The following is a 26,813-nucleotide window of genomic DNA, read 5'->3' on the forward strand; positions in this document are numbered from 1 at the left end:
TGATTCAATGAGGAATAAAGAGACTCCAGGTACAGGAGTCGGTCCTTGTAAACTCCCTTGATCAGCAGCAAAGTAATAATTGTAATCCAGATGCTCGACAGCATTGATGACAGCTAGCCAGCCCCGTCCACGAGGCAGGCCCGAGTTATAATCCTCACGAGGTTGAATCCCAAACGATAGTGGAAATCAACGATGCTCTTCTCCGGGTACCACGTTCCAAATCAATATAATCCAACCAGTAATGGTTCTGCAATCGCCGACGCCGATTCTCCTGTGCACACGAACGAACTGGGTTGCACGATATACAATAAATGAACGACTATTTACTTCACATTAGATTAGGTCGAACTTGACGTTACTTCATTAAACTCTGACACTTTTACTATTCTATTCGCACATGTTCTAAACGCACGGTTGCTCACTTCAATGTTACCGAACTTGTCACACTGCTGTTTTAGACGAACTGAATGAAAATACTGCTGGGCACACCTGCGCCAGCATATATACTTAAGTGATTATCTAGTTCCAAACCTAACCACTTTGGTCTTGAATCAATACACTGCCTCCGGGCATGTTCTGACATGCCCCAAACTCGCCCACTGCACCTGTCTGAGTGCGAGACTGCCTGGAGCCTAGGGCGCTATCCAATAAGGAGAGTGAATATTGCTCTGGTTTGAACGTAGGTAAAGGGATATTCCGTATATATATAAATAATATACAAAGTATATAAAACAATAACGGTAGATTCTCAGTTTAATCTGGCCCTTCACAACAGCCGCCTCCTAATTAGTCGGCACCTAATTAGTTAAAGGAGACAGATTAATAGTCCAGTCAACTGCTCAATGTCTGTTGTGGGGAGTAGGGCAATCTACAAAGTCAGTGGGTCATGATCGTCATCAGGGGAGTCAGGGAGCTCTGGCAACTCTATCAGCCTCGCCACGGGTCGGGTGTAAGTCCGCCCTTGGACAATAACTTCTGCCGCTCTGACCTTTCCGTTGGCACCAGTGATCACTTTGCTTACGCGGCCGGCCGGCCACGCAGCTCGGGGTAGTGACTGGTCCATGATCATAACGACTGTGTCCACCTTCAGGTGGTCCCTGTCCTTGACCCGCTTCTGACGGGCTGGAAGGGATGGTAGGTCGCTTAGGAGGAAGCGGGCCTGAGACTGGTTGATCTGTGCTTGGCTGTGTCTCCACATCCTCCGTCTGTTCCTCTTGTTCTTCCGGTGCCCCGTCTGAGGAGGGGTTGGTTCCGGCCGCCCAATCAAGAAGTCGTTTGGGGTGCTGGGTTTGAGGTCAGCTACGTCGCTTGGAGCGCAGCTGAGGGGGGTGGAGTTCGGAACTCCCTCTTCTTGGGCCCACAGTTCTCTCACAGGCCTCTCGTCTAATGTCAATAGCCTCTCAACGGGCTGTACGAGAGAGTGGCCTGTGTCGCTCACCTTTGTGTGCAGGCAGCGTGTAGACGTGGGTTGACTGTCAAGTCCGTAGAGGGGGCCCTGGAGCGTCCACCCCAGTCGGGTCTGAACCGCGACTGGGCATCCTTTAGGTCCGATGTGGGCCGCCTCGATTGGGACAAGGAGGTCCGCGTGGTTGGAGCCTATGAGCAGGGTCGGTATGGCGCCGTCGATAAGCGGTATAGGTAGTCTGCGTAGGTGCTCGTACTTCGCCATCAGCTGTGGGATGGGGTAGTTGTAGCTTGACAGACCTATGTCATGGCCTGTAAATGCTTTAGTGATGCTGTACCGCTTCTCGGGCTGCCCGACCGCTGCTATTTTGAATGAGACGTTCTTGCCCTTTATGGTTTTCAGGTCTCGCTGAATAGTACGGATTGTCATTGTTTCTTTGTTACCCCGCAGGCCCAACTGGGCTGCGGCGGAAGCGAGGAGGAGAGTCTTTTCAGACCCATCATCTAGGACGGCGTAAGTGTCCAGGACCTTGTCCTCGTAGCTCAGGAGCACTCTGACCACTTTGATGAGCACTCGGGGGGTCCCGCTCTGCTTGGGGTCTATGTGGAGCACTCCTGTTGGTGGGTTGCCTTGTCGGGCTAGTCTTTTCTTGTCGGCCTCGCGCAGTGTATCGCAGCGAGCGTGGTCCTGTGTGTTCGTCCTACTCCACTGATCCATTTCGGCGGGGGTCAGTTTCTGGTAGGCTTCACACAGTGACATGGAGTGTCCGCTGCGGCAGTAAGTACACCAGGGGGGGGGCCAATGGATCTTCTGTAGTGGTGCCGACTCGCGGTAGTCCGAGTAGCACCGTGACTCCCATTGTCTGCTGTAGCAGTCAGGACACCAGGGGGGGGGTCCAGGACTGGTTTGTGGTGACACCGCCTCGGCCTGGTACATCACCGTGACGGGCTTACTTTGTTGTCCTGGCGGACGCTTGTTGCTGTCGTGCAGGACCTCCAGGTGGGCGCCGTCGCACTTGCTGCATCTTTTCTTTAGGCGGCACTCAGCTGCCATATGGCTGCGCGCGCAGCGGAAGCAGCGGCGGTTTACTTTGATCCACTGACTCACCTCGTCAGCGGTCAGCCTCTTGAAGGTGTCACATTGAGACAGCCAATGTTCATTTTCACAGTACTGACAGACAGCCTTCCACTTCTCCTTGACGTGGGTGTTGTGGCTCGTCTGCCGTGGCTCAACCTCGGCTTGGTGCATAACTGTCACGGACCGGCGGTTGTCATTGAACCTCCGCGGTCCATCTCTAGGGCTAGAGTCACTCCACACGAATGTATCCAGTCGTAGACTGCTGACCTCTCTGGCGAGGAAATCAGCTAGGTCTAGGAGGGATGGTTCTGGGCCGTTGGGGTCACTGTGGTCTCTCTGCCGCCGAAAACGCTCTTGACGGGCTGGAGGGAGCTTCTCCAGTATCCGCTCCACGTTAGAATTTGCATACAGTTCATGTCTCCCCTTCTCCTTTTGGGACCCCAGCATCCCCACGAGGGATTGTACCTTGATAGAGAGGTCATCCAGTGCTCTATTGTCTTTGGCTGGGGGGAGGCGGTCGATATCCCGTATTTCTTGGATCACGTAATCCCATATGCGTCCATAGCGCTGGTCGAGGGCCACCAGAGCCGCGGAGTATGGGGTGCTGGTACATTGGTGAGCGTAGGGGAAGAGGCCTCCTGGGCGAGTCTCCCCGTACGTGTGGTCGTGGGTTAGTACTTATGGGTACCAGAGGCCGGGCCCCCAGGTGCTGCTCCTCGGTGCTGACTGTGTATTAAACTCAACCTTGGTTTGGGTCGGGGGTTTGTAACGCAGTGGCTCGGGGCTGGGGTCGGGGCTGTACTGGGCCTCCTGGTCCAAGATGAGTTCGTGCTGGTGGGCTTGAGATCCCTCCTCTTCCTCCGCTAGGTCCTGGAGTCTTCTAGTTAGTTTCTCTGCGACGTAGGCGGGATCTTCCCGTTGGCTGGGTCCCGTATAGACCGGTCGGGGAGGGAGCTCGGCGACGTAGGCAGGTTCTTCCTGCTGGCTGGGTCCCGTGTAGATGTGTCGGGGAGGGGAAGGTGCCCTCGACCCGTGTCGTGATGATCTCCGGGAGCTCCGTGTGGAGGAGTGGGGGGTAGCCCTCTGGATCAATTGTTCTATCATCTGCGCCTGCAGGCGGTCCCGCTCCGCTTCGCGCTGTGCATTGGCGGCGTCGCGCTGTGCATTGGCGCGGTCTCGTTCCGCCTCGCGCTGTGCATTGGTACGGTCTCGCTGAATGGTTTCTTCAGCCTGGAGGCGCCTCTCTTCCAGTCTGATGGTCATCGCTGCGTCAGCCTGGAGGCGACTCTCTTCTAGTCGGATGCGTTCTCGTTCCACTGCAGAGTGTTCGCGCTCACTAAGGGCTTGTGCTTGGAGTTGCGCGTGGAGGCGCTCTCGTTCCGCTGCAGAGTGTTCGCGCTCACTAAGCGTCTGTGCTTGGAGACGGTCGCGCTCACCCTGGAGTCGGTCTCTTTCGGTTGAAGCTGTCAGCGTGGCGATCAAGGCTTGCGCCAGTCTCTGGTCCGCCTCGCTGGGGGATGACACTGACGGAGGTGATCGGGCGCAGACAGGGCTTGGTGGAGACCTGTTCTCCTGGCGCGCTCCGAGGTCTATCCCCTGAGCGCGGTACTCTTCTCTTGGTTGCGCGCCGAGGTCTGTCTCGGGTGCGCGCTCTTGGGTTGGTTGTGCACCGGGGTCTATCCCTGGAGCGCTTTCTTTATCCTGGAGCGCTCCGGGGTCTATACCGGTGACGCTGTCTGGAGGTATAGTCACGTCATGTCCCGCTTGGTCCCCCCGTGAGCTAAGTCAGTTTTGTTTGAACCCTCTGGGGTCTCTACTGGCGGGGCCGCCAAGTCGATAGGAGTGGGCATGCTTAAACTATCCGTTTTATTCGTATTTAACGTCCGTTTAGATAAGCTAGGGGGTAAAACGAAAGCGAAGTCCTCTAGATATGGAGGTGGCTGACGTTTGCGCTGCGGGCGTTCTAGCTTAGGGGAGCCGCTTGGGGAGTGTTCACCGCTGGCCATGTTAATATTAATATTATATTAAATATTACACTGATACCCTCCGGCTCGAAGGACCAATTGCAACTGAGGGGTTACAAAACCCTGACTGTATTAAAGATTGTGATAGATTAAACCACTGCTAGTTATGTACTTTAATTACTGGCCAGACAGTACATCAAATATAGATGGTGAACACCCACAAGAACACGGCATTGACACAGAAATAGTATTTGAGGGTAATTTATTATTATTAGGCAACGTTAGGTTACAGAATGAGAATTAGGGTCGCGCTTGTATGGCGAAGAATATATACGTAAAGTCAGTCAAGAGCATGAGTCACTAAGAATAGCAGGAATCCTACGATGGGTCTAAGCTGACACCACCTGTTGTATAGTAGCAATTATATAGGGCAACACTGGTACCGACTGGAGACAATGGGTTCCCTCCGGGGGTGTAAGACCTGGAGGGTAGAGGAATGCTTGGGTACTCCGTCTGATTCAATGAGGAATAAAGAGACTCCAGGTACAGGAGTCGGTCCTTGTAAACTCCCTTGATCAGCAGCAAAGCAATAATTGTAATCCAAATGCCCGACAGCATTGATGACAGCTAGCCAGCCCCGTCCACGAGGCAGGCCCGAGTTATAATCCTCACGAGGTTGAATCCCAAACGATAGTGGAAATCAACGATGCTCTTCTCCGGGTACCATGTTCCAAATCAATATAATCCAACCAGTAATGGTTCTGCAATCGCCGACGCCGATTCTCCTGTGCACATGTCCAATGCTACACACGAACGAACTGGGTTGCACGATATACAATAAATTAACGACTATTTACTTCACATTAGATTAGGTCGAACTTGACGTTACTTCATTAAACTCTGACACTTTTACTATTCTATTCGCACATGTTCTAAACGCACGGTTGCTCACTTCAATGTTACCGAACTTGTCACACTGCTGCTTTAGACGAACTGAATGAAAATACTGCTGGGCACACCTGCGCCAGCATATATACTTAAGTGATTATCTAGTTCCAAACCTAACCACTTTGGTCTTGAATCAATACACTGCCTCCGGGCATGTTCTGACATGCCCCAAACTCGCCCACTGCACCTGTCTGAGTGCGAGACTGCCTGGAGCCTAGGGCGCTATCCAATAAGGAGAGTGAATATTGCTCTGGTTTGAACGTAGGTAAAGGGATATTCCGTATATATATAAATAATATACAAAGTATATAAAACAATAACGGTAGATTCTCAGTTTAATCTGGCCCTTCACAACAGTCACAGTTAAAGGAAGTCCATTTAAGGCACGTAAGAAACCTTATGTACAGGTGACTCGGTTAGATGACTCGTTGAACAGTGTTATTGTGGCCTTTGTTAATCCTGTCAAAGGTAACACCAGGTTCAACTCTATCTTGTGGCGACATTGGCGAAAGAGCCTCTATGTATTTTGACTGTGTATTTATTTAGAAGAATTGTTGTTTTTACAGTTTTATATGTTTTGTATTGTTGTGCTATGTGTTTCAGTGTTTCTTTCTATGGTCCTTTCTAAGTGTCTGGAATAACGTTGAATTGGTCAGATTTATTGTATTTGCATTAAGGTTGGATACAGAAACGCAGAAATATTGAATCATATTCGGATATGTGCTTGGGACACAAACGTTTGAAAGGTTGAAAACAGTATGTTTGTGGTAGAGCTGCAAATCATACAGCACACACGTGGAAATCCTTGGCGTGCACACTGTTATAATAGGTAGCGGATAAAGAACCATAGCGTTCAGGTTTATAGTACCCTAATGAACCCTTTCTTCTAAGAGTGTGGAATCAGAGGCTGGCATGCAGCCTTGTAAAATTTTTGTTTAATATTTATAAAATTGGTAAACCTGAGTCTTTGTGTTCAGAACTACAACCCACCAATACTAGACATGGCTATGTCACCAGACACGCCGTGGGTCTTCATTTTACTTTACCTCTACCAAGAACAAATTCACTTAAGAGAACCGTAATGTATAGAGCTGCTGCATACTGGAATTGTATACCTGTGAAGATAATGATGATCAGAAACAAATGTACTTTTAAGAAAAAGTTGAAAAACGCTGTTATGAATAATGAAATACAGTTGAGTTATTGATTTATTTAGTTAGTATTGTATTTGTGGTTGGAGCCTTTTTGTGTTGTGATTTTGAAGATATTGAGAATGTACTTAAGTGTTTCTTGTGTTTTTATAGTTTTCGTTATTACTCCAGTGTTGTTATGTGTTCGGACCCCAGGAAGAATAGTCTTTCACCCATGGGTGTAGTAGACTAATGGGGATCCATATAATAAACCAATAATAAACCAATACAAAGCTGCACCTACTCTCTGCTCTCTGTGGAGGTGCTCCATAGCCATCTGGAACTCCCTCTCCTTGGCCCAGGCCTCAGCGATGGTGGCCTGGTTCTGCTCCTCGTAGGCCATGGCCACCACAGCGAGGATCAGGTTGACCAGGTAGAAGGAACCCATGAAGATCACCAGCACAAAGAACACCATGTAAGTCTTTCCCGCCGAGCGCAGAGTCTGAGGGTGAAGATGTGGCATCAGAGACACTCACTTTTGCATTTAGCATTATAGCATTTTGTAGTTTTGTTTTTCATATTTTGTATAGTGTTTGGTCTTTATTCTTTTACTTTCTTTTACTGTATGAAGCACAATTTCAGGACGGTCATACAGAACCAAGCATTTCACTATAATGTACATGTACCTTATGTGACAAATACATATATTTTTTAAACAAATAAAACAAAAGAAATGCTTATGTCCACATGTACCAAGGCATAGTCCACATGGACAAGGGTGTTGTTGAAACTGTAGCTTATTTTAAGTGGTTTGGCCTTTCGTCCACAACGTAAACTGCATTTTAGGTCACTGAAACTGGACACCTTTTTGAAAACTGCCGGGGTGAAGATTTTCAGAGACAACACGCGGTGCATTCGTGTGTACTGTACTGTACATGTGAAACTGGACCTCATGGAAACGCTGACGTCATTACTAATGGCCCAGTTCACATGCAAGCTGTGTCTCAGGGGTTGTAGCCTTCGAAGGACGCGGCCTGCAAAGGAGTAGGAAGACGCGCACCGTTAGCCTAGCTTAGCGTCAGTCACTGGAAGTAGGTTCCTCCATTAGCCTTGTTCCCAACGTCTTCCTACTCCTACTGCATGCACAGAGAAGAAAAAGGTATGTATCTTCTTGTCTAACTCCAGGGTAGATGGCAAATAAGCTAATTTCCCAAAATGTTGGAGTGTTCCTTTAACAGTTGTGTGTATTGAGCCGTACTGTATTGTACCCATTCTGCAATCTGTTAATAAAGTTTTCAATCAATCAATCAATGTCCAGTTAAAAGAAGGAATCCTCTTGGTGCCAAGATTGGGGAAGCCTAGGCGTCCCATATATGGACCAAGATGGCCGTTCAGGAAAAGACCCCCGGTTTCACAAACACCTGTGTACGTGTGGACTAGGCCTCGTACCTGTGGGTACGTAACATACATGGAACATTTCTGTGTAAAACGTGGGGTAAATAATATGATAGTCTAAAATCTGACCTGGTGAAACAGCTTCTCCCAGTAGTCCTGTGTCATGAGTCTGAACAGAGCCAGGAAGGCCCAGCCAAAGCTGTCGAAGCTGGTGTAGCCGTAGTTAGGGTTCCTCCCTACCTTCAGACAGTCAAACCCATCTGGACACTTCCTGCACAATACACACACAGGAAACAATTCATTCAAACAACAACAACAAACAAGTGAACAAAAGAAACAGGGCAACACTGATTACAGCTAGGTTTGTAGGCCATAATAGGCCATAAGACCTCAATAAATACACCCAGCATTGGGCTTTCTCAGTGTTCTACTGTTTTCTGCGTCTGGGTCTCTGGTCTGGCACCTTAACACCAGCAGCGTGTCGGAAGTGTCCTTGAGCAAGACACTTAACCCCTAACTGCTCCCGATGAGCAGGTTGGCACCTTGCGTGGTCGCCTCCGCCGTCGCTGTGTGAATGTGTGAGTGAATGGGTGAATGTGAGGAGTAAGTTGTAAAGCGCTTTGGATTAAAAACGCTATATAAACACACAGTCCATTTGGCCTAGAAAAGCAGCTGGATGAGATACAGCCATGGTAGCGTGCAGCCGGCGTTATGCGTTATTATTATTATCAAGGTTGAAAACATTTCCAGTCGCTAAATGTTCCCCCGTGGCCTCTGACTCCACAGGGGGCTGAAGAGGAAGAGTGAGTCCGGCTCTCATCAGCATCATTATTCCAACTGAAGAGGGCACTTGAAACGCAGACAGGCGCTCTGACAGGGATTACTCTGGAGCCAGATATAGAGTCAAGTTGCAGTTTAGAAAATGTTCCCTCTCTGGTCTGTATTGTCAGCACAGTGGCATTACAGCAACTATTTGAGTCCAGGGCGAGCTGGATGAGAGCAGAATGATTTAGTAATGACAGGAAAACAGCTGGGTGGGAGCGGTGCACTCTTGGAACAGCTGTAGATCACGTCTGTCAGCCAGACAGACAGACAGACAGACAGACAGACAGACAGACAGACAGACAGACAGACAGACAGACAGGCAGACAGACAGACAGACAGACAGACAGACAGACAGACAGACAGACAGACAGACAGACAGACAGACAGACAGACAGACAGACAGACAGACAGACAGACAGACAGACAGACAGACAGACAGACAGACAGACAGACATCAACCAGTCATTCATTCATCCATCCAATCATCCATCCAATCATCCATCCATCTATCCATCCAGCCAGCCAGCCATCTACTGTATCCATTCATCCATCTATCCATCCATCCAGTCATCCATCCATCCATCCAGCCAGCCATCTACTGTATCCATTCATCCATCTATCCATCCACCCATTCAACCATCTATCCATCCATCTATCCAGGCAGTCATCCATTCCAACCATCCATCCAGCCAGCCTGTCATCCATCCAGCCAGCCTGTCATCCATCCAGCCAGCCTGTCATCCTGTCAGCCAGCCAGCCAGCCAGCCAGCCAGCCAGCCAGCCAGCTAGCTAGTCCAGCAGGCAGACAGTCTTAGTAACGTAGCGTACTGTGGGAAGGAGGAGCATGAAGGCAGACATCTCCCTGACAGGCCTGTAGTGAAGCTGAGCAGACGACACACCAGAGTGGAGAGGCAGCACCTCCTCTCTCTAACAAAACTCCTCCTCCCAAGGAGTCCAGACTGAACACACACGCACACACACACACACACACACACACACGCGCACACACACACACACACACACACACACACACACACACACACACACACACACACACACACACACACACACACACACACACACACACACACACACACACACACACACACACACACACAGACACACACACACACAGACAGTACACATGGCAGTCAGTCAGTCAGTCAGTCAGTCAGTCAGTCAGTCAGTCAGTCAGTCAGTCAGTCAGTCAGTCAGTCAGCCAGTCAGTCAGCCAGCCAGCCAGTCAGTCAGTCAGTCAGTCAGCCAGCCAGTCAGACAGCCAGTCAGCCAGTCAGTCAGCCAGCCAGCCAGTCAGTCAGTCAGTCAGTCAGTCAGCCAGCCAGTCAGACAGCCAGTCAGTCAGTCAGTCAGCCAGCCAGTCAGACAGCCAGTCAGCCAGTCAGTCAGACAGCCAGTCAGTCAGTCAGTCAGTCAGTCAGTCAGTCAGTCAGTCAGTCAGTCAGTCAGTCAGTCAGTCAGTCAGTCAGTCAGTCAGTCAGTCAGTCAGTCAGCCAGTCATTCAGCCAGTAACCGACATTAGCTCGTATTGTCGGGGTGGAGTTGACCTTGTTGTTGATGTGCTATAATAATTGCAGAGGTGATCAAACAGTATGATGTTTGATGAGTATTATGGATTGTCAAAATTATATTTTGGCAATCAAAATATGTTAAAATCACATTCGCTTTGCTTGACTCAAAATACAGTTTTTCTCAATTGCTTTGGTGCATTTCTCTGATCAGAATTAAAGTTCTCATAACTGTTAGTGCATTTCTCAAAACAATTAGTACAAACTGCAAAACCTAGGTGATAACCTGCAGAAGCGTGTCACTTGCTCAAAATGGATAATTCATTCCTCAAAAGCAAGTATTCATGTCAATGAAAGTGTCACTGTCATCAAAATGAAAAGTCCTGACACCATTGTTTATGAACAAGATAGTCAAATGGCTTTGCCATGTTTTCGTTATGACAGTTCACTCTGTAAGTGTTTTCCAATGCAAAAAAGTCAGATCTTGGTGACACTTTCTGAAAATGCTCAAGACAGCACTATACACTATTTGCACAGCCATTTGAAATCTACAGTTACACATTGCTGTATTTAGTGAGGTAAATGAGTACAAGACACGTATGTTTCACATTTTTACTGCATATGCTCTTTGCAATTTTAATTTGTTCACAGCATTGTGCAAAAGAAAAATACAAACTAATTTACAACAAACATAAGAAACACCCTTTGGCCTTTGGGTAGAGCTGTGCACAACTGTAAACAATATTGCAGTACATATTGGAACTGAATTGGAACATACAACATACACAGTACAGTAAATCTTTCATTCACATCCAGACGTTCCTGTCTGTCTGGCTATTGGATTCAGGAATGGGGAGTAGGGAGGGAGATATTCCACCAGCATCCTTTCATGTGCTGCAAACCACTGTGTGACAAGAATTGCGTGGTGAAAACGCACATTATCCCATACAACAACGTACTTGTTCAGATGGTCTCCATTTAGACCCCTCTCATTCTCAGGGACTATGTCCCTGTAAAGAGTGTCTAAAAAAGTCAGCAGATGTTGTGTGTTGTATGGACCAATGCGGGGCATATGGGTGAGTACGCCATTTTCTGAGATGGCTGCACACATTGTAATATTCCCTCCTCGTTGGCCTGGGACATCAGTGGTTGCTCTCTGTCCAATGCGATTCCTTCCACGCCTTCTACCTTTTGCCAGATTGAAACCCGCCTCATCAACATATATGAATGTGTGCAGCGATTCCCTGGCATCCAGCTCCATTCAGGGGAAAAATTATAAAGAAATGTATAAAATTTGCTTGACAGATTTTGACAAACTAGTTCAACATATTTGTATGTAATGACTCAAGCAATGAAATGAGGACTATTAGTTTTATAGGGAATGACTATTCAGCAGTCATAAGTATAGTTCATTTTGACTGACATGACCTAAGCAAATGATAATGTTATAAAACAGCAGAGAATTGTATGAAAGCAATTGATGCATGTCCAAAAGCATTTGCAATTTGTTCGGAGGAATGAGAAACTGCTACTATGATGTGCACAAATTACAAAATGTTGTGGAGGTTGAACTAACAGTTATGAGAACTTTAATTCTGATCAGAGAAATGCACCAAAGCAATTGAGAAAAACTGTAATGAAAAATGCCCAAACACTTTTTAATTCCCTCAAATCCATAAACAACTACTATTATCCCACATATTATTATAATTTTTTCCACCCCAACCTTGCCATGCCTCGCCACCAGGTGTCAAAACTATAGCGGCTTGCTCCAACGCGGGTTGCTATTACTTAGGAAAGTTTCAGCTGACACAGTGTCGCAGTCACAAATCGACTTTAACGACCGTCAACGAACCCAGCCAGGTCACAGTCAATTCACCAGCCCATATAAGGGCACAGACATTGCTCCACTCACTCACTCACACACACACACACACACACACGCACGCACGCACGCACGCACGCACACACACACACACACACACACACACACACACACACACACACACACACACACACACACACACACACACACACACACACACACACACACACACACACACACACACACACACACACGCACGCACACACACACACGCGTACACACACACACGTGCGCGCACACACACACACAAACACACACACACATACACACACACGTACACATACACACACACACGTGCGCGCGTACACGTACACATGCACACTGCCCCCTCTCATGTCTCATGAACCAGTTGTCGCACAGACACAGTTCCAGCATCGGCTCCAATAATAATAATAATAATAATAATAATAATAATAATAAATTGGATTTGGAGAGAGAAGCGCCTTTCTCAGACTCAAGGACACTGTACAAGGAGAGAGAGACTATATAAAAGAAAGGGTAAATAAAAATTAGGGGGGAAAGAAATGATGAATATATGTGTATACACTGTATAGTAACAACAGGAAAAAACAAATAAGATAAAAAAAGGAAGCAAGGTGCTGTCCAATTGGATGAAGTGGTAACAAGAAAGTTAACAAAAACAAAAAACAGAAAACAAAAACAAAAACAAACAAACAACAAAAACAACGGGATCTGTGGCTTAAAAGAAAAGAGTCAGGGGTGGGCTACTTGGGAGCGGGGCCACAGTTCCAACATCGTCTCGTTCAGCACAGACACAGCAGCGATGCATCGGCTGCGACCTCACTTTCACAATTTCCCCCACGGAATTGTCTAGTTGAAAATAAAGTAAAAAATGTAATATTTTTTTTAAAATAAAATAAAGAAAGCTGTTATAGCACCAAGGGGGGGGGGGGGGGGGGGGATTTTAATCTCTAATTCTTTTTAATAAAAAAAAACTGTGTCCTGAACAGCTTTGTAAATGGCTTCTAAGAGGAAAATCCTTGCTGGATACTTAGTGCTATTCAGAAGCACTTTTAGTGGCAAGATAAATGCTTTGTGAATAGAGGAGCCATGCCCTATTTACACTGACCAGAGGCATCTAATGGAGCCAGCGACCTAACAGTAAGAAAGGACCCAGCTAGTGTTGCTAATCTCATTACCTCACCCGGTAGGTAGTGAGGCGCTATCCTTTGTACACTCAATGTCAACCTCCCTGCTTGTCATGTGATGAAATATTAAAAACAAGGTGCGTGTTAGGCTATAGGTGCCGGGCGTATCCATAGCAACCGGGCCCCGGAGACGCTGTCGCCTGTGTACGTTACATCCTCTGTGAGCTTGGGTTCCTGTAGGAGAGCCACGCTCCTGCCACGCTCCCCCCTCGCCGTGGTAACACTAGAAGCCAAAGTGTAAGCGAAGTAGTCTGATCACCTCTTAAGTGCCATAAGCGTGTGCTCTGTGAGAAAAGTGAAAGCAGTGCTGCTGCTTGGGGGGGGGGGGTTGTTGTTTTCTGTACAGATGATACTGAGAGATATAATAAACATGTGCAGTATCTTCGGCATCGATGTTTTTACACGTCTTGTGATGCAACAGAGAGACTCAGAAGGAGCTTCTATCCCTGCAGGCCATCAGGATGCTCTTTGACTCTATGTAACACCGTCAAGCCATCCATCTACATCTACACTCACCGCACACACATCCACACAGGCACACACTCACTTTAAACAGACACTCACCGTAACACTCACTTTAGACACTTTATTAACACTACATTATATTTATCTATTTATTAAAGAGATTTGCACTACATTCATACCTCGTTTGCATTTGCACCGTGCCTTAAAGTTTTTGCACCTCATTGTCTGCATTTGTACCTCATTGTCTGCATCTTTACTCACTGTACTTGGATTGTACTTTAGCATGTGGATTGTATTGTATATTGTATATTGTATAGTGTTATTCCTCTTTACTACTTAAGCACATTCTCAGGGGCTCATACAGCACCAAGCATTTCACTGTAAAGTACATGTACGTTATATGTGACAAATAAAAACAAACAGGCCCAGGCCTTCAGGATGCTCAACGAACAATAACACTATGTAACAACCATCAAATGCACTCACAGCACACACATCCACACGCGCACACTCACTTTAAACAAACAACTCACTGCAGCACCCACTTTACACACTTTAGAACACCTAAACACACTTTATATTTATTGGTAAAGAATTTGCACTACAACCCATACCTCAGTACACCTTACTGTAAATTGTACCTAAATAATAATAATAATAATAATAATGGATTCAATTTGTACCGCGCTCTACATTCGTGAGAATATCAGAGTGCTACAGGAGATATAGACAAAAATTAAATGAATAAAACAATTTAAAATTAATAAAAACAATTAAAAGACTAACAACCAGTGAAATGGAAGAACCTATGAGTAAAACAAAAAAAATTGTACCTCATCCCATTTCTGCTTTGCACTATATAGTAGATTGTATATTAATATATTGTATAGTATATTGTATGGTAACTCAGTTACTTCTACTCTGCATTGAACATTGTACATAATGTACATACTGAACACTTGTGTCCACCACGTACGTGACTTCTATTTTTTACTTGCTATACTTATTTTATTTTATACTTATCTATTTTTGTCTAGCACAGTCTCTGGAGCGTAACAGAAAGAAGCATTTTGTATAAAAGTATTCTGTACTTCTGCATGACAACTAAGAAACGAAAAGAAACTAAACGAAACTGGGACACTGGAACTTGAACGACAGGCAACGCGGAAACGCACATAATGTTGTGTGAGAGTGAGGGAAGGGCATCTGTTATATGTGGCAACAACGGAATATTTGCACTTAATCCCAAAGGAAAGTCCTGTTGTACCGTATAGGAGGTTAGGAGAGCAGGTCCCATACCGGCATACACAGTATTACTGGACAAGGGCAAAAGTTTAAAGTGAATATATGATGATTGGGGTCATCCATCCAGGCATAATCCTTGATGCCCATTGGCTAGAAGAAGATGAGCTCAGAAGTATACAACGGAGGAAAGAAAAGAAAAGACTTAGAAAAGAGGTGTGTGTGTGTGTGTGTGTGTGTGTGTGTGTGTGTGTGTGTGTGTGTGTGTGTGTGTGTGTGTGTGCGCGCGAGCGCATGTGTCTACATGCATGCATGTCGTATGTGTGTGCATGTATGTGTGTGTGTGTATGTGTGTATCTATGTGTGTGTGTGTGTGTGTGTGTGTGTGCGTGCATGTGTCTACATGCAAGCATGTCGTATGTGTGTGCATGGATGTGTGTATGTGAGCTTGTGTATGTATTCATGCTGTACAATTGTGTGTGTGTGAATGTGTACGTGCATGTGAATGTGAGTCAGTGTGTGTGTGTGCATGTGTGTGTGTGCATGCATGTGGTGCAATTGTGTGTGTGTGTGTGTGTGTGTGTGTGTGTGTGTGTGTGTGTGTGTGTGTGTGTGTGTGTGTGTGTGTGTGTGTGTGTGTGTGTGTGTGTGTGTGTGTGTGTGTATGTGTGTGTGTGTGTGTCTGAGTCATCATAGAGTATAAATCTACTCGGGATTACTTGTTTTTGTTACAGCCACAGCCAGGGCTTTTCTCTCCCCTGTCTGTCAGCAGGTCCCCATGCCCATACATGGTCCCCTTCCTGTTCCCGTCTCACCATCATCCTACTCGCCTGTGCCAGACACACCTTCCGGCTATCACCCAATCACCGAACCTGGATAAGAGGCCTGCACCCCTGCCACTCCTCTTCCGAGTGTTGTTTACGCCTCCCGTGGACTCCTGTGCACCCCCGTGCACCCCCTGTCACCTCCCGACCTTTTATTAAATTTTTTATTTTATCTCTTCCCACGGATGGATAGGGAATTTCTTTATTTAATTAAAATGTTCACGACAACATGGATGCATGTACTCTGCCAGCATGTTTAATATCCATAATACTAAAGGTTTGACTAAGATTTGTATGAAATTCTATTGTAAAAAAGAAAAAATATATATATATATTTTTTTACCACCATTAGCCTTTTCATGTCACGCACCACCTAGAGGGCACCACAGTTTGGGAACCACTGCTCTAGACCTTAGCGTTCCTAAATTCTGTTTCGTGTGCTCAGTAAGGCTCCCGAAGCCTGTTTTTGGGATTCGAACTTCGTCAGGCTTTTTCTAACGGACGTTCAACCTTCGTTTTTTTTTTATTTAATTTTTGTTTTATATATCCTTAAACTAAATCCTCAATTTGAATAAAGTGATTAATCTGATTAAATTAGTCTTTCTTTTTTATTAAATCAACTTTCCAGACCCAGCCCAACCCAGGGAGAAGCCCCAGCCCAACTAAATCAATTAAATCAACTTTCTTTAATCAATATAACTCATCAGTTTATTTTAATACTATAATATTAGTGTAGCCTAATCGTTATCTGCAACTGTGAAGAAAAACCCCATTGGTTTAAACAGAATGAATATTATTATTATTATTTTTTTAATAATAAAAAATTCGAATGTTGATTTAGAATGCGAATGCCAACGTAACGAACGAAGGTTTGAACGTTTGAACGTTTGGGCTCAGCCCTAGTTTTGTAAAAGTCAGTCAAAGCTTACAAAAAGCACGAGCAGTGAACTCCAAGCCCACGTGACTGAACTCAAACTGGAAAGAAACAGACTAAGAAACGACGTAAACTCCAAAATCAAAACTGATGAAAACAAAAACAAACCATGTGAACTTTGGAAATTACTCAATAATCAACTAGGCTGCAGTAAAAAACTTAAAACCAGATTCTCAAACATAAACATAAAGACGGACAACACGCTCATCACAGACAAGCTGGATGTAGCCAATTACTTAAACATTTTCTTCACAAACATAGCCACAACACAAAACAAACTACCCTCCGACTCAGGGCATTATGGGGTAGAACACATAGTAGCTTACTACAAAAACCTAGGGGTCTGTTACGATAGCAGATAAGTGGGAGTTCCAATGGTCGAGGAAAGAGACGGAGAATTCTCTTTATTAAAGGGGACATGTACTATAAATGTCCTTTTTCAGTCTCTAGCATTGTATTATATAGGAGTTCGTATCAATGTCTAAATACCATATTGGCGGATTGCTCTGATTCAGCTCAGATCATTTCCTTCTCCAGTAAATTAGGCCATCCTGATTTGAAGGCCTGAATGACGTTACTCAGGCTCTGGGTAGCAGACAGCGATGTGATTGGCTATGTGGTTGTAGCTAATGCCCGCCCACAATCTACATAGACTGACTGTACACAGCGAGTGGAAAACCACTTCCTCATACTCTGGAGGGAGAGAGAGAGAGAGAGATAGAGCATTCAGGAGCACTTGGGCGGGGGGGGGGGGGGGGACCTGCCGGTCCACGCGACACACACCTCCGAACGGGAGAGTGATAGAAAGAAAAAAAGGAAGAGAGAGGGAGGAAGGGAGGGCCCCCCCCCCCCACAAGCTGCCGCAGCACACCGAGAGGCAGAGAAAAAAAGAACGACCTGTCTTTTTTTCTCTCTCTCTCTCTCTCTCTCTCTCTCTCTCTCTCTCTCTCTCTCTCTCTCTCTCTCTCTCTTTCTCTCTCTCTCTCTCTCTCTCTCTCTCTCTCTCTCTCACCCCATCCCTCTCTCTCTCTCTCTATCTCTGTCTACCAGTCACAGACTGTGTGGACTGACTGTCACTCAAAGTGCTTATGGGCGGAGCCAGGCCATAACAGCCTGAAATCTTGAAGCTGAAAAATTATGGTTTTGAGTACTTGATTAGAAATATAAAACAATGCATTTTTTTGAAAAAAAACGTACAGATGTCTTCAATACACTCACAGGAATTGTGTAAAGTTGCCCAAATAGTGCTAGGAATAGCAGTACATGTCCCTTTAAGAGAACAAGCCGTAGCGGAGTACACGGACGCCTAGCGTCAACGGAGCACAGACGGGTCAGCACTCGTTAAGGCGGTACTGCTCGTAGATAATAGTGAAGCTCTAGCAGGGAACAAGAGAACAGAGAATTCATTATAAGGCCACATTCTAATATTCCAACCTGTCAATTAGTGACAGCCAGAATGACAGCCAGTGACAGCTTCCAGATGTGACAGACAATCAGTGCGAGACAGCAAATCATAAGTGACATACAATTAGTGCAACCCAAACAACAAAGTGAAGTACACCAGACAGACAGTATGGTACCATCCTAAGGTAGGACAGAACCCCGAATGTTACAGGGGTCCGCAAAGACGACTTCAAACTGGAAATGGTAACAACAGATGAGGTACTTAAAAAACTGAGGGCCCTCCAACCTAACAAGGCCACTGGCCAATGGCCATGACAACATCCCCTCCAAATTCCTCAGAGACTCAGCAGCCGCCATCACCCCAGTCATCACACACATAATAAACCTCTCCATAAAACAGGGACACGTCCCCAAGGACTTCAAAATTGCGAGAGTAACCCCCCTGCACAAAAAGGGCAGTAAATTAGACCCAGGCAACTACCGCCCTGTTTCTATTCTTACCTCCATCTCGAAAGTCATGGAAAAAAAATTCTACGAACAGGTTGAAAAGTACCTAGCGGAAAAAAATCGAATCTACGAATTCCAATCTGGCTTCAGAACATCCCACTCCACTGACACATGCCTTCTCTATTTGAACGACCACATAAACAAGAGGTGGACGCGACATGGTCATGCTGGACCTACAAAAGGCCTTCGACACTGCAATCACTCCATTCTGATTGACAAGCTAAAAGCAATTGGTTTTGATAGTCTATCAGTGAGCTGGATGCAATCCTACCTTGAGGGGAGAGAACAGATGGTGGAGGTAAACGGTACCCTATCCCCCCCCTCACAGTGAGCTGTGGTGTTCCACAAGGAAGCATATTAGGACCGCTACTGTTCCTAATTTATGCAAATTACATGTCGTCAGCTTGTGACTGCAACTTGTTCTTGTTTGCAGACGACTCAGCCCTGCTGGTCTCTGACAAGAACAAGTTACAGGTTGAAAAAACCTTCAGCTCAGAACCCGGCAGAATCTGCACCGGGCTCGCTGATAACAAACTATCATTACACCTGGGTAAAACAGAGTCCATTCTATTCGGATCAAATAACAAACTCAGTAAGACCGACGGCTTCTCAGTTACAGTGGGTGACAATATTGTCACAAGGAAAGATGAAATTACATACCTAGGTTCCATCCTAGAGGAAAATCTTTCCTGTGACAAAATGGCATCCAAGGTAATAAAAAAAGTCAACCAACGAACTTGATTCTTGTACCGGATCTCCTCTCTGGTAAACAAGAATACCCTGAAGACTCTGGCAGGAGCACTCATTCAAGGGTACTACGACTATGCTTGCACCTCATGGTACCAAAGCACCTCAAAGGCGCTAAAAACTAAATTACAAACATCTCAAAACAAACTGGTCAGACTACTGCTTGACCTTACTTCTAGAACCCACCTCACCCCTGCCCACTTTGACAACCTAGGATGGCTTAGAGTAGACGACAGAGTACAGCAACTTGCAATGGGCCTGGTCTACAAGATACACTACACGACCAAGGTACCCATGTACATGTCAAAATACACTAAGGTCAGTGAATACCACGATCACAACACCAGAGGGAGCTCCACAAATCATGTTAAACCCAGATTCGGCTCAAACAAGGGACTAAACATGTTTCGCAATTATGCCACATCAATGTGGAACGCCCTACCCAAAGGAATGTGAATCACTACCCACTTTCAAAACCACTCTCAAAGAACACCTACGGGAGACTGCAATTCGAAACTGGCCCCTGTAAATGTCCTAACCCAACCCCCTCCAATGTACAGTAAATGACCAAGTATGGTTTTGTCAATATTCCAATGTACAGTTTTGCTTGTACAGTTGTACAGTGTCCCCCACCCACCCCTCCTATCCAACCTACCCAACCCCCCCACCCCACCCACCCAACCACCTCCAATGTACAGTCCCCCCCCACCCCCCCCCCCCCCCAACCCCCCCCCCCCCCCCCCCCACCTACCCAACCTCCTCCAATGTTCAGTTTCTACGTCAAATGTATATACTCTCTTTTCTAGACTCTTTTTGTATCACACACAGTACTGTATTTGCAAATCTGGTATGTCATACTGTGGAAATAAACTTTCTAATGGTTTGAGCTGGGGGCCCGGCTCCGCGCGCATCGGCCTGGGATATGGGGGAGTTCTACGGGCTTAACTCAGGGGGGGCAATGTCGGGGGGGGGGGCATCGTTTCCGCATGGTTGTGCATGGGGTGGGGTGCTTGGTGACATGGGAGGTAGCGGGCTTGGCTCGGTGGGAGGGAGTACCACCCCTCGCCCCTCTACTGAGCCTTGCCCAATTAAATTCAAGGGACCCGTGTCGCTGAGTGCTCGGCCCCACGTGGGACGGACCTGAGATGTGGGGGAGCCCGGTTTCTAGGGGTGGATAGCGGGAGGAGGGGGGTCCCTCTTATGGGGGTCTGGGCGGCTGAACGACGCCATATTCAAGGGGCCCATGTTTGTATATTGTTGTGTTATGGATGTCATTGTAAGTATTGTCTAAGTGTTGTATGTCTATAAATGTTAAATAAAAATGTAAGTAAAAAAAAAAAAAGGGGATTCCACTCAGTCAATGTTGCGATGTGCATTTGGCTGATACATGTCGTTGCTGGTGACCGGGAGGAAGGCACACATTGTATTGTATTGTAATGTTATTACTGGGGTATCTGTAATTAAAATATCGCTTAAATGCAGGTGGTTGGGGTTATCCACTGAAGCCATAGTTAATGACTCTGACCAACCCAACGAACGACCCAACGGGAGCGCAATTATAACGGGCTCACGCACGAACAAGAGCCCTTTAGAGCACAGTTGGCCTGCTTGTTTGGCACGGGGGGGGGGGGGGGCAGACGCAGAACACCCACCTCCAAACGCGATTAAATATTGTTTAAAATAAAAAGCGAAATACTATTATTTTGTGTGTCATGTTTCCAAATAAGATTGGTCACAACGAAATGCTTTCTACTTCAATTTGTTGGTTAGAATAGATGACCTCCGTTGAAACTTCACTGAGACTAACACAGTTTATTTGTGCACTCCCGCACAGACGTGATGGAATTCAAGTTCGCGTTTTTATTGATCACATAGGCAGGCTATACATGGCAGTGAGATTCATTGTTCTTGTATGCTCTCGTATTATTGTTATAGTATATGCTATTGTCAAGAAAGCTAGTACATTATTTTCAATCGTGGCTTTAATTCGTAGCCGAGAAGCAGTCTAGTCCTAGCAGCTTCATTAATCCTGACCCGTCTCAGCCACAGCATAACTGAGACCGGCTATGGAAACAAATCATAAATAGACTACTGTAAATAAAATAGCCTATAACATTATAAAGGATATAGGCTATAGCAGGGGTTCCCAACCTTTCTTCCCCAGAGCCCCACGATTCCTTGGAGACATATATGATATAGGCTATACTGGGTCCGTCAGCGAGGAGATTTAGCCATTTGAGAATAGGCTATTATGGCCAAACGAGGGCCTATAGCCTATAAATATTATTAAATGTTTTCATAAGCGTAAAGATACAAGGACAACAGTTATATTAACGATCAAGTTAGTTTACTGTATGCAGGCTTCGCGGGGCTCTGTGTGATGTGTCTGTGCCATGCTGCGTTATGCGTAAATTACTGTTGCATAATGTAGGCTATGCTATAGGGATGCACCGAATGGGAAATTCTTGGCCGAAACCGATACCGAAAATAGGAAATAGTTGGCCGAAAACCGAATGCCGAAAGGCCGAAAATGAGTAATATAAATATATATATAATGTATTTAAATTTTTTTTGCTTACCTGATTATGGCAAAAGACATGATTATGGCTAAACTTAACTTAAATAATATTAATAATCACTATTATGGGCCCATAAAACATTTATTCAGCACTTTTGAATGCATACATTAATTCCAGACTGACTGCTGAAAGATTGTACAATTTAAACATTTTCTCTTTGCATACAACAAAATGTGCATTAAAGTCAAGTGCATTTTCTTTTCTCTGTAGGATAACTACAACAAAGTGCATTCAGAACAAAGCCAAGGTGCTTTAAAACTGCATAAAGATCTGCATAAAGACACACACACACGAGAGGTGTTGATGTACTTGATGTTTGTTTGTTGTGTTGCATATTTGAAATAAACTTCAATCAAATAAAATCAAACACCCCCCCCTTAAAAACAAAAACCTGTGTTTAACCTAGCCATCTATAAAACATCATGCTAAAACTGTGAAACAAATATCCTACTCCCCTAAAGAAAGAAATACATACAGTAGCAAACATGACTCAGTTATGCAATAGTGCTGCTGCTTTTTATTTTGTTAAAATCTTTTAGTTAATAAGACTAAAAAACTACAATATGACTACAATGATTTGATGACAGCTTCCTGTCCTTGCGTTTCCATTTCCGGTTTAACGTAAAATTTTCAACAACAGATTGCTGCTAATTAAACACTTAAATGGAGTAACGTTAACATTATGTCGATTTCATACGTGTAGTGTAGTATGAACTCGACATACCGTTAACTGTTGCTGCCACCGTTGCGGCGCAGAAGGATGGTACACTGTTAGCTCCGTAGCTAATCCGCTCCTAGAGACTACCGATAGCAGTACCGTTAACGTCGGAGCTTATCAATACTCCAGTTTTTTCTAATTTAGTTTAGAACTGGGTTTTGGGGGGCATCCCTACTCCCAAGAGGAGTTAGTTATCACAGGCTGTATAATGCAGTAAGAGCTGCCAAGTTGCTCACGTTACACGTTGTGCATGCTATGTCTGTAGTCGTGTTTTGATTACGTCATCACAACAACACGTTATTTGACATTCGGTCATATATTTTCGGTGCTAAAACCCTTTCGGCCGAAAGCCGAAAGAGCCTTTTTAACCATTTTCGGCCGATAATTTCCGGTGGCCGAATTTTCTGTGCATCCCTAGCTATTATATATAATTTATATACCTAATACCGACATCAAAATAGATTGTATGCCTCTACAAATCATATTAAACCATGCAGGTAGAACATTTACGGAAAATCTGCCGCAATTTGGAATCAAATTGACGGAGAACTTTAATCCCTGGGTATTAATCGAACTAAATGAAAAAAGGCAGTCATATTCCAGCATGGTTATTAATGACACCAACGGCAAACAGTGGTTAACGTCTTTATTAGTGTTTGCGCTGCCCAGGCAGCAATGGTCTTTAGGAAGTCTGTCAGCCTGTCGCGTATATTTCTCCCATAACACGCGTTCGCTCGGCTTAGTCCATTTTTCCACATTTCATGGGGGTGTTTCATTACCGTATATGGTTAATTACGGGCGGTTCTATATGCAAATACTTAAAATCGTGCACGAGCGCGGAGCGTAGAACAAGTGGCATTCATCAACACGGAGTACTTGCAGGTGTGCGTAGGACCTGTGTACGCACGGTTGATAAATCCCGATTTTTCTGTGCGTACACACATTCTAAATTCCATGCGTAGGAACGGAAATAGAACACTTTCTACGCATTGTTGATAAATGAGGGCCCTGGAGTTTTAAGATAGGCTAGTGGTCCGTATCCGCTTCCATTCATTTGTGCTAAGCTAGGCTAGCTTGCAGCCGTATAGCTTTCTACTGAACTGCACAGAGAGGAAATTGGTATATATCTTCATGTAGCTTTTGGTAGCTACACTAGCACAAATTAACGTCATCACACAGCCAGACACGTTACAGTTGGAATACACTCAAAAGATTAAGCATCCTGTATTCTACTTCCTCCCTCCTGACCTGGTTAATAACTTGCCGTCCTCCATCGCTAGCCTAAAAAAAGGGTCCAGATAAAATGTAACAGAAGTAAAGCTGTTTTTTTATTAACCTACACCCTGGCATCTCTACAAAATCTCTACAAATCAACCTGTTTTACTGTCCTGGATTTGATGATAATCTACATACACGCTAACATAAATAATGTGCCCTTGACTATGCCAGTCCGGGCTTCAAATTAACGAGAAAGAGAGAGAAAGACTAATCCTCATTGTTCTGTTATTGTCCAAACAGCCATTATCATACCCATTAGAGACCTGGGGGGAGATAAAAAATGGCTCAGATGTGAATATGAATATCTGTGTTCTGTGGTGCTCTGTCTCCTCAAACACGCAGAAATGCAGCACAGCCATCTTTATAAACATAATGCAGCAAATCCCATGCAGCTGTCCCATGGCAGCTATGTACTTGTAGGCAAACTCTGTAAACAGATTGGTCTTACTGACCCACTATTTCTGGGAGTGGAATGACATAATTTCCCCCGAATGCCCTCAGATGTATCAGATGTATCCTCTTTCCCCTCGAACTCGAACCTTTCTTGGAGATTAGGCTCCTGTATTTTTAGCTGCGACCAAGCAGATGGTACAAGTCGGTCTGTAGGTGCGTCTGTCGGTCTGTCTGTCCCAAAAGTTCCCCATAGTTTGTTTGCCCCATGTTATATAACTTTGCATGGCAACTGGCCTAGCGATATCAGGCAAGAATCCACCTTGCGAGGCTTCAAGTTATGTGCTTGTGCCCGAACCATAGTGGTTCGGACCAATCGGCGTCCTTTGAGAAACTACTGGCAGCTCCAAGCTGCCAAGTATTCTTAGTTGTGTCAGAAAAGCGTCACGCAACTGTGTTCTGATGGGACGCCTCTCTATGAGATGTGCCCTGTCAACAGCTGATCATATGATCATAATGCCAATGGCATTCCCAAGCCAATAGACCCTCCTGTATAATATGGCCAGTCCCTAGAGAAATCTTTGGATCCAGAGATTGATAGTGCCCTGCGAGGTAGAGGTGATCCGTTTAGGTCTCCGGATGTATGAGGTTATGAATTGACCTGCGCCAGAGGACACGGGTTCTTGAAAATCAATTAGATCACTTTTATTCACTTGTATTTTGAGTCGCTTATAAGAAAGGTTACAGCTGCAAGAATGATTTAGAAACGGACTCATGTGATTCCACTGTTTTGGATTCTTTTGAGTGATATGTCCTAAAGTTCACTCAAAATAATTCAAAAGAGTAGAAGCCCATTGTTAATTTCTTTAGAATTACTATCAATTATCTCAAATGGCTTGACGCAGAATAACCGCAAACCATTGCACAGCAAGTCCAAATGTCTGGGGGTACAGCAAGCAGAATGCTGTGGGGTGCATATGCGGTTCATATGATCATGCATGCTTTCAAAAACAAGGCATTTCTGTGAGGACTTTCCTTTAAATGTTCAAATCTACACCAAGAGTCCAGTACCATTTATGGACAAAAAGTCATTGGTCAAAGGTTCCAGTTTCTGGCAGGTTCCAGTTTCCCCCGCTGGTTACTGTATGTCCTGGGTCTGGCTTCTTTCAACATCTTTCATTTTGTAATTCTGAATGTTGCACGTTACAGGAAGTGAAGTGTTACGGTTTGTCTGTTTTGCACCAAACTTGCCACATGTGTTTCATCCATGATGGGGAAGAGGTGTGCAAGGTTTTGTGTAATTCGGTCACATGGTGGCGCTATTCACAATAATCACATGATAGAGACATGGAATTTGCCACAGTGACAGATATTGGTGTGCCAGTGCCTCACGGAAAACTTCACTTCATCAGCCCAATGGTGGCGCTACAATCACAGGTCAAACTGACACAACACTTTGAATTCACATCGCTGTGACGCTAAGTCCGCAAGAGAATATAAAACTACTTCTGCTGTGACTTATAGACAGTAGGGGTGTAACGATTCGACCTCACAATGATTAGATTCTATTACGATTCTTCAGGCAACGATTCAATGCATCATGAAATCTCTTCATTTGACCACGATTCGATTCGATACATTTTTCTATCAGTTAATTCCCCCAAAAAATTTATTTGAATACACAAATGTGGCTGGGGGAACTGATTCACTCAGCATGAATGGACTATAGGTCATTTTTTTTTAGAATCGATTCTAATCTATTCTAACATTTTCAAATCGATGCAGTTGAATCGTCACATTAGGATCGATGCATTTCGATGCATCGATGCATCGTTACACCCCTAATAGACAGTGACAGTTTCCATTAATAAATGGAAATACTACTGTATTTCCAAACAGCCTAACATCATGGCTATACAATGTCATAAAGAAAGCTCTATCTGGGACAGACTTTGATATTAGCGCTGCAAAAGTCAGCTTCCATACCTAAGCTTAATATCTCCTATTATGCTTTTCTATTATTTGCTATTACCCATTGTCATGTGATTAACAAGAACACCTACTGTAATTCCTTGAAGCCGTGGGATTTCAGCTTGACACAGATGGGTATTTAGTTCATTATAACCCTTGAACTAGCATGGCTCGAGATCCTGTTGTTTCAAAAGCATTTGGATTTAATAGGATTAATCAGTGCTTAGGCTGATTAGCAATATTTGGATGGTTTCACACTGTGCCTTTGATTGGGAATGAGGTCCACTCATGTTTAATTTGAAACTGATGTTTCAATCAATGTATGTGAGCGGTCTATATGTCCGCAGCTAATCTCACAAACTACAAGGCCGATTCGGATTAAACGTTGCACATAGGCTGACAGCAGGCCAAGGACCTGAATTCTGGAATA

At 45.0% G+C, this 26,813-nt stretch overlaps 1 protein-coding gene across 1 annotated transcript in view; it reads right to left on the bottom strand.

Annotated features, from left to right (window-relative positions):
- Positions 1-26,813, bottom strand: part of LOC311226431 (sodium channel protein type 3 subunit alpha-like) — a gene marked incomplete at both ends in the record, with an annotated part of 145,760 nt that overhangs the window by 85,008 nt on the left and 33,939 nt on the right. Inside the window, 2 exons of the mRNA XM_084311857.1 lie at positions 6,829-7,026; positions 8,049-8,190. Of these exons, the coding sequence (XP_084167983.1) occupies positions 6,829-7,026; positions 8,049-8,190 (340 nt within the window). The remainder of the gene's footprint in view (positions 1-6,828; positions 7,027-8,048; positions 8,191-26,813) is intronic.

The sequence above is a fragment of the Notolepis coatsorum genome (genome assembly GCF_963971535.1).
Source record: "Notolepis coatsorum genome assembly, chromosome: 4".
NCBI classification, from domain to species: Eukaryota; Metazoa; Chordata; class Actinopteri; order Aulopiformes; family Paralepididae; genus Notolepis; species Notolepis coatsorum.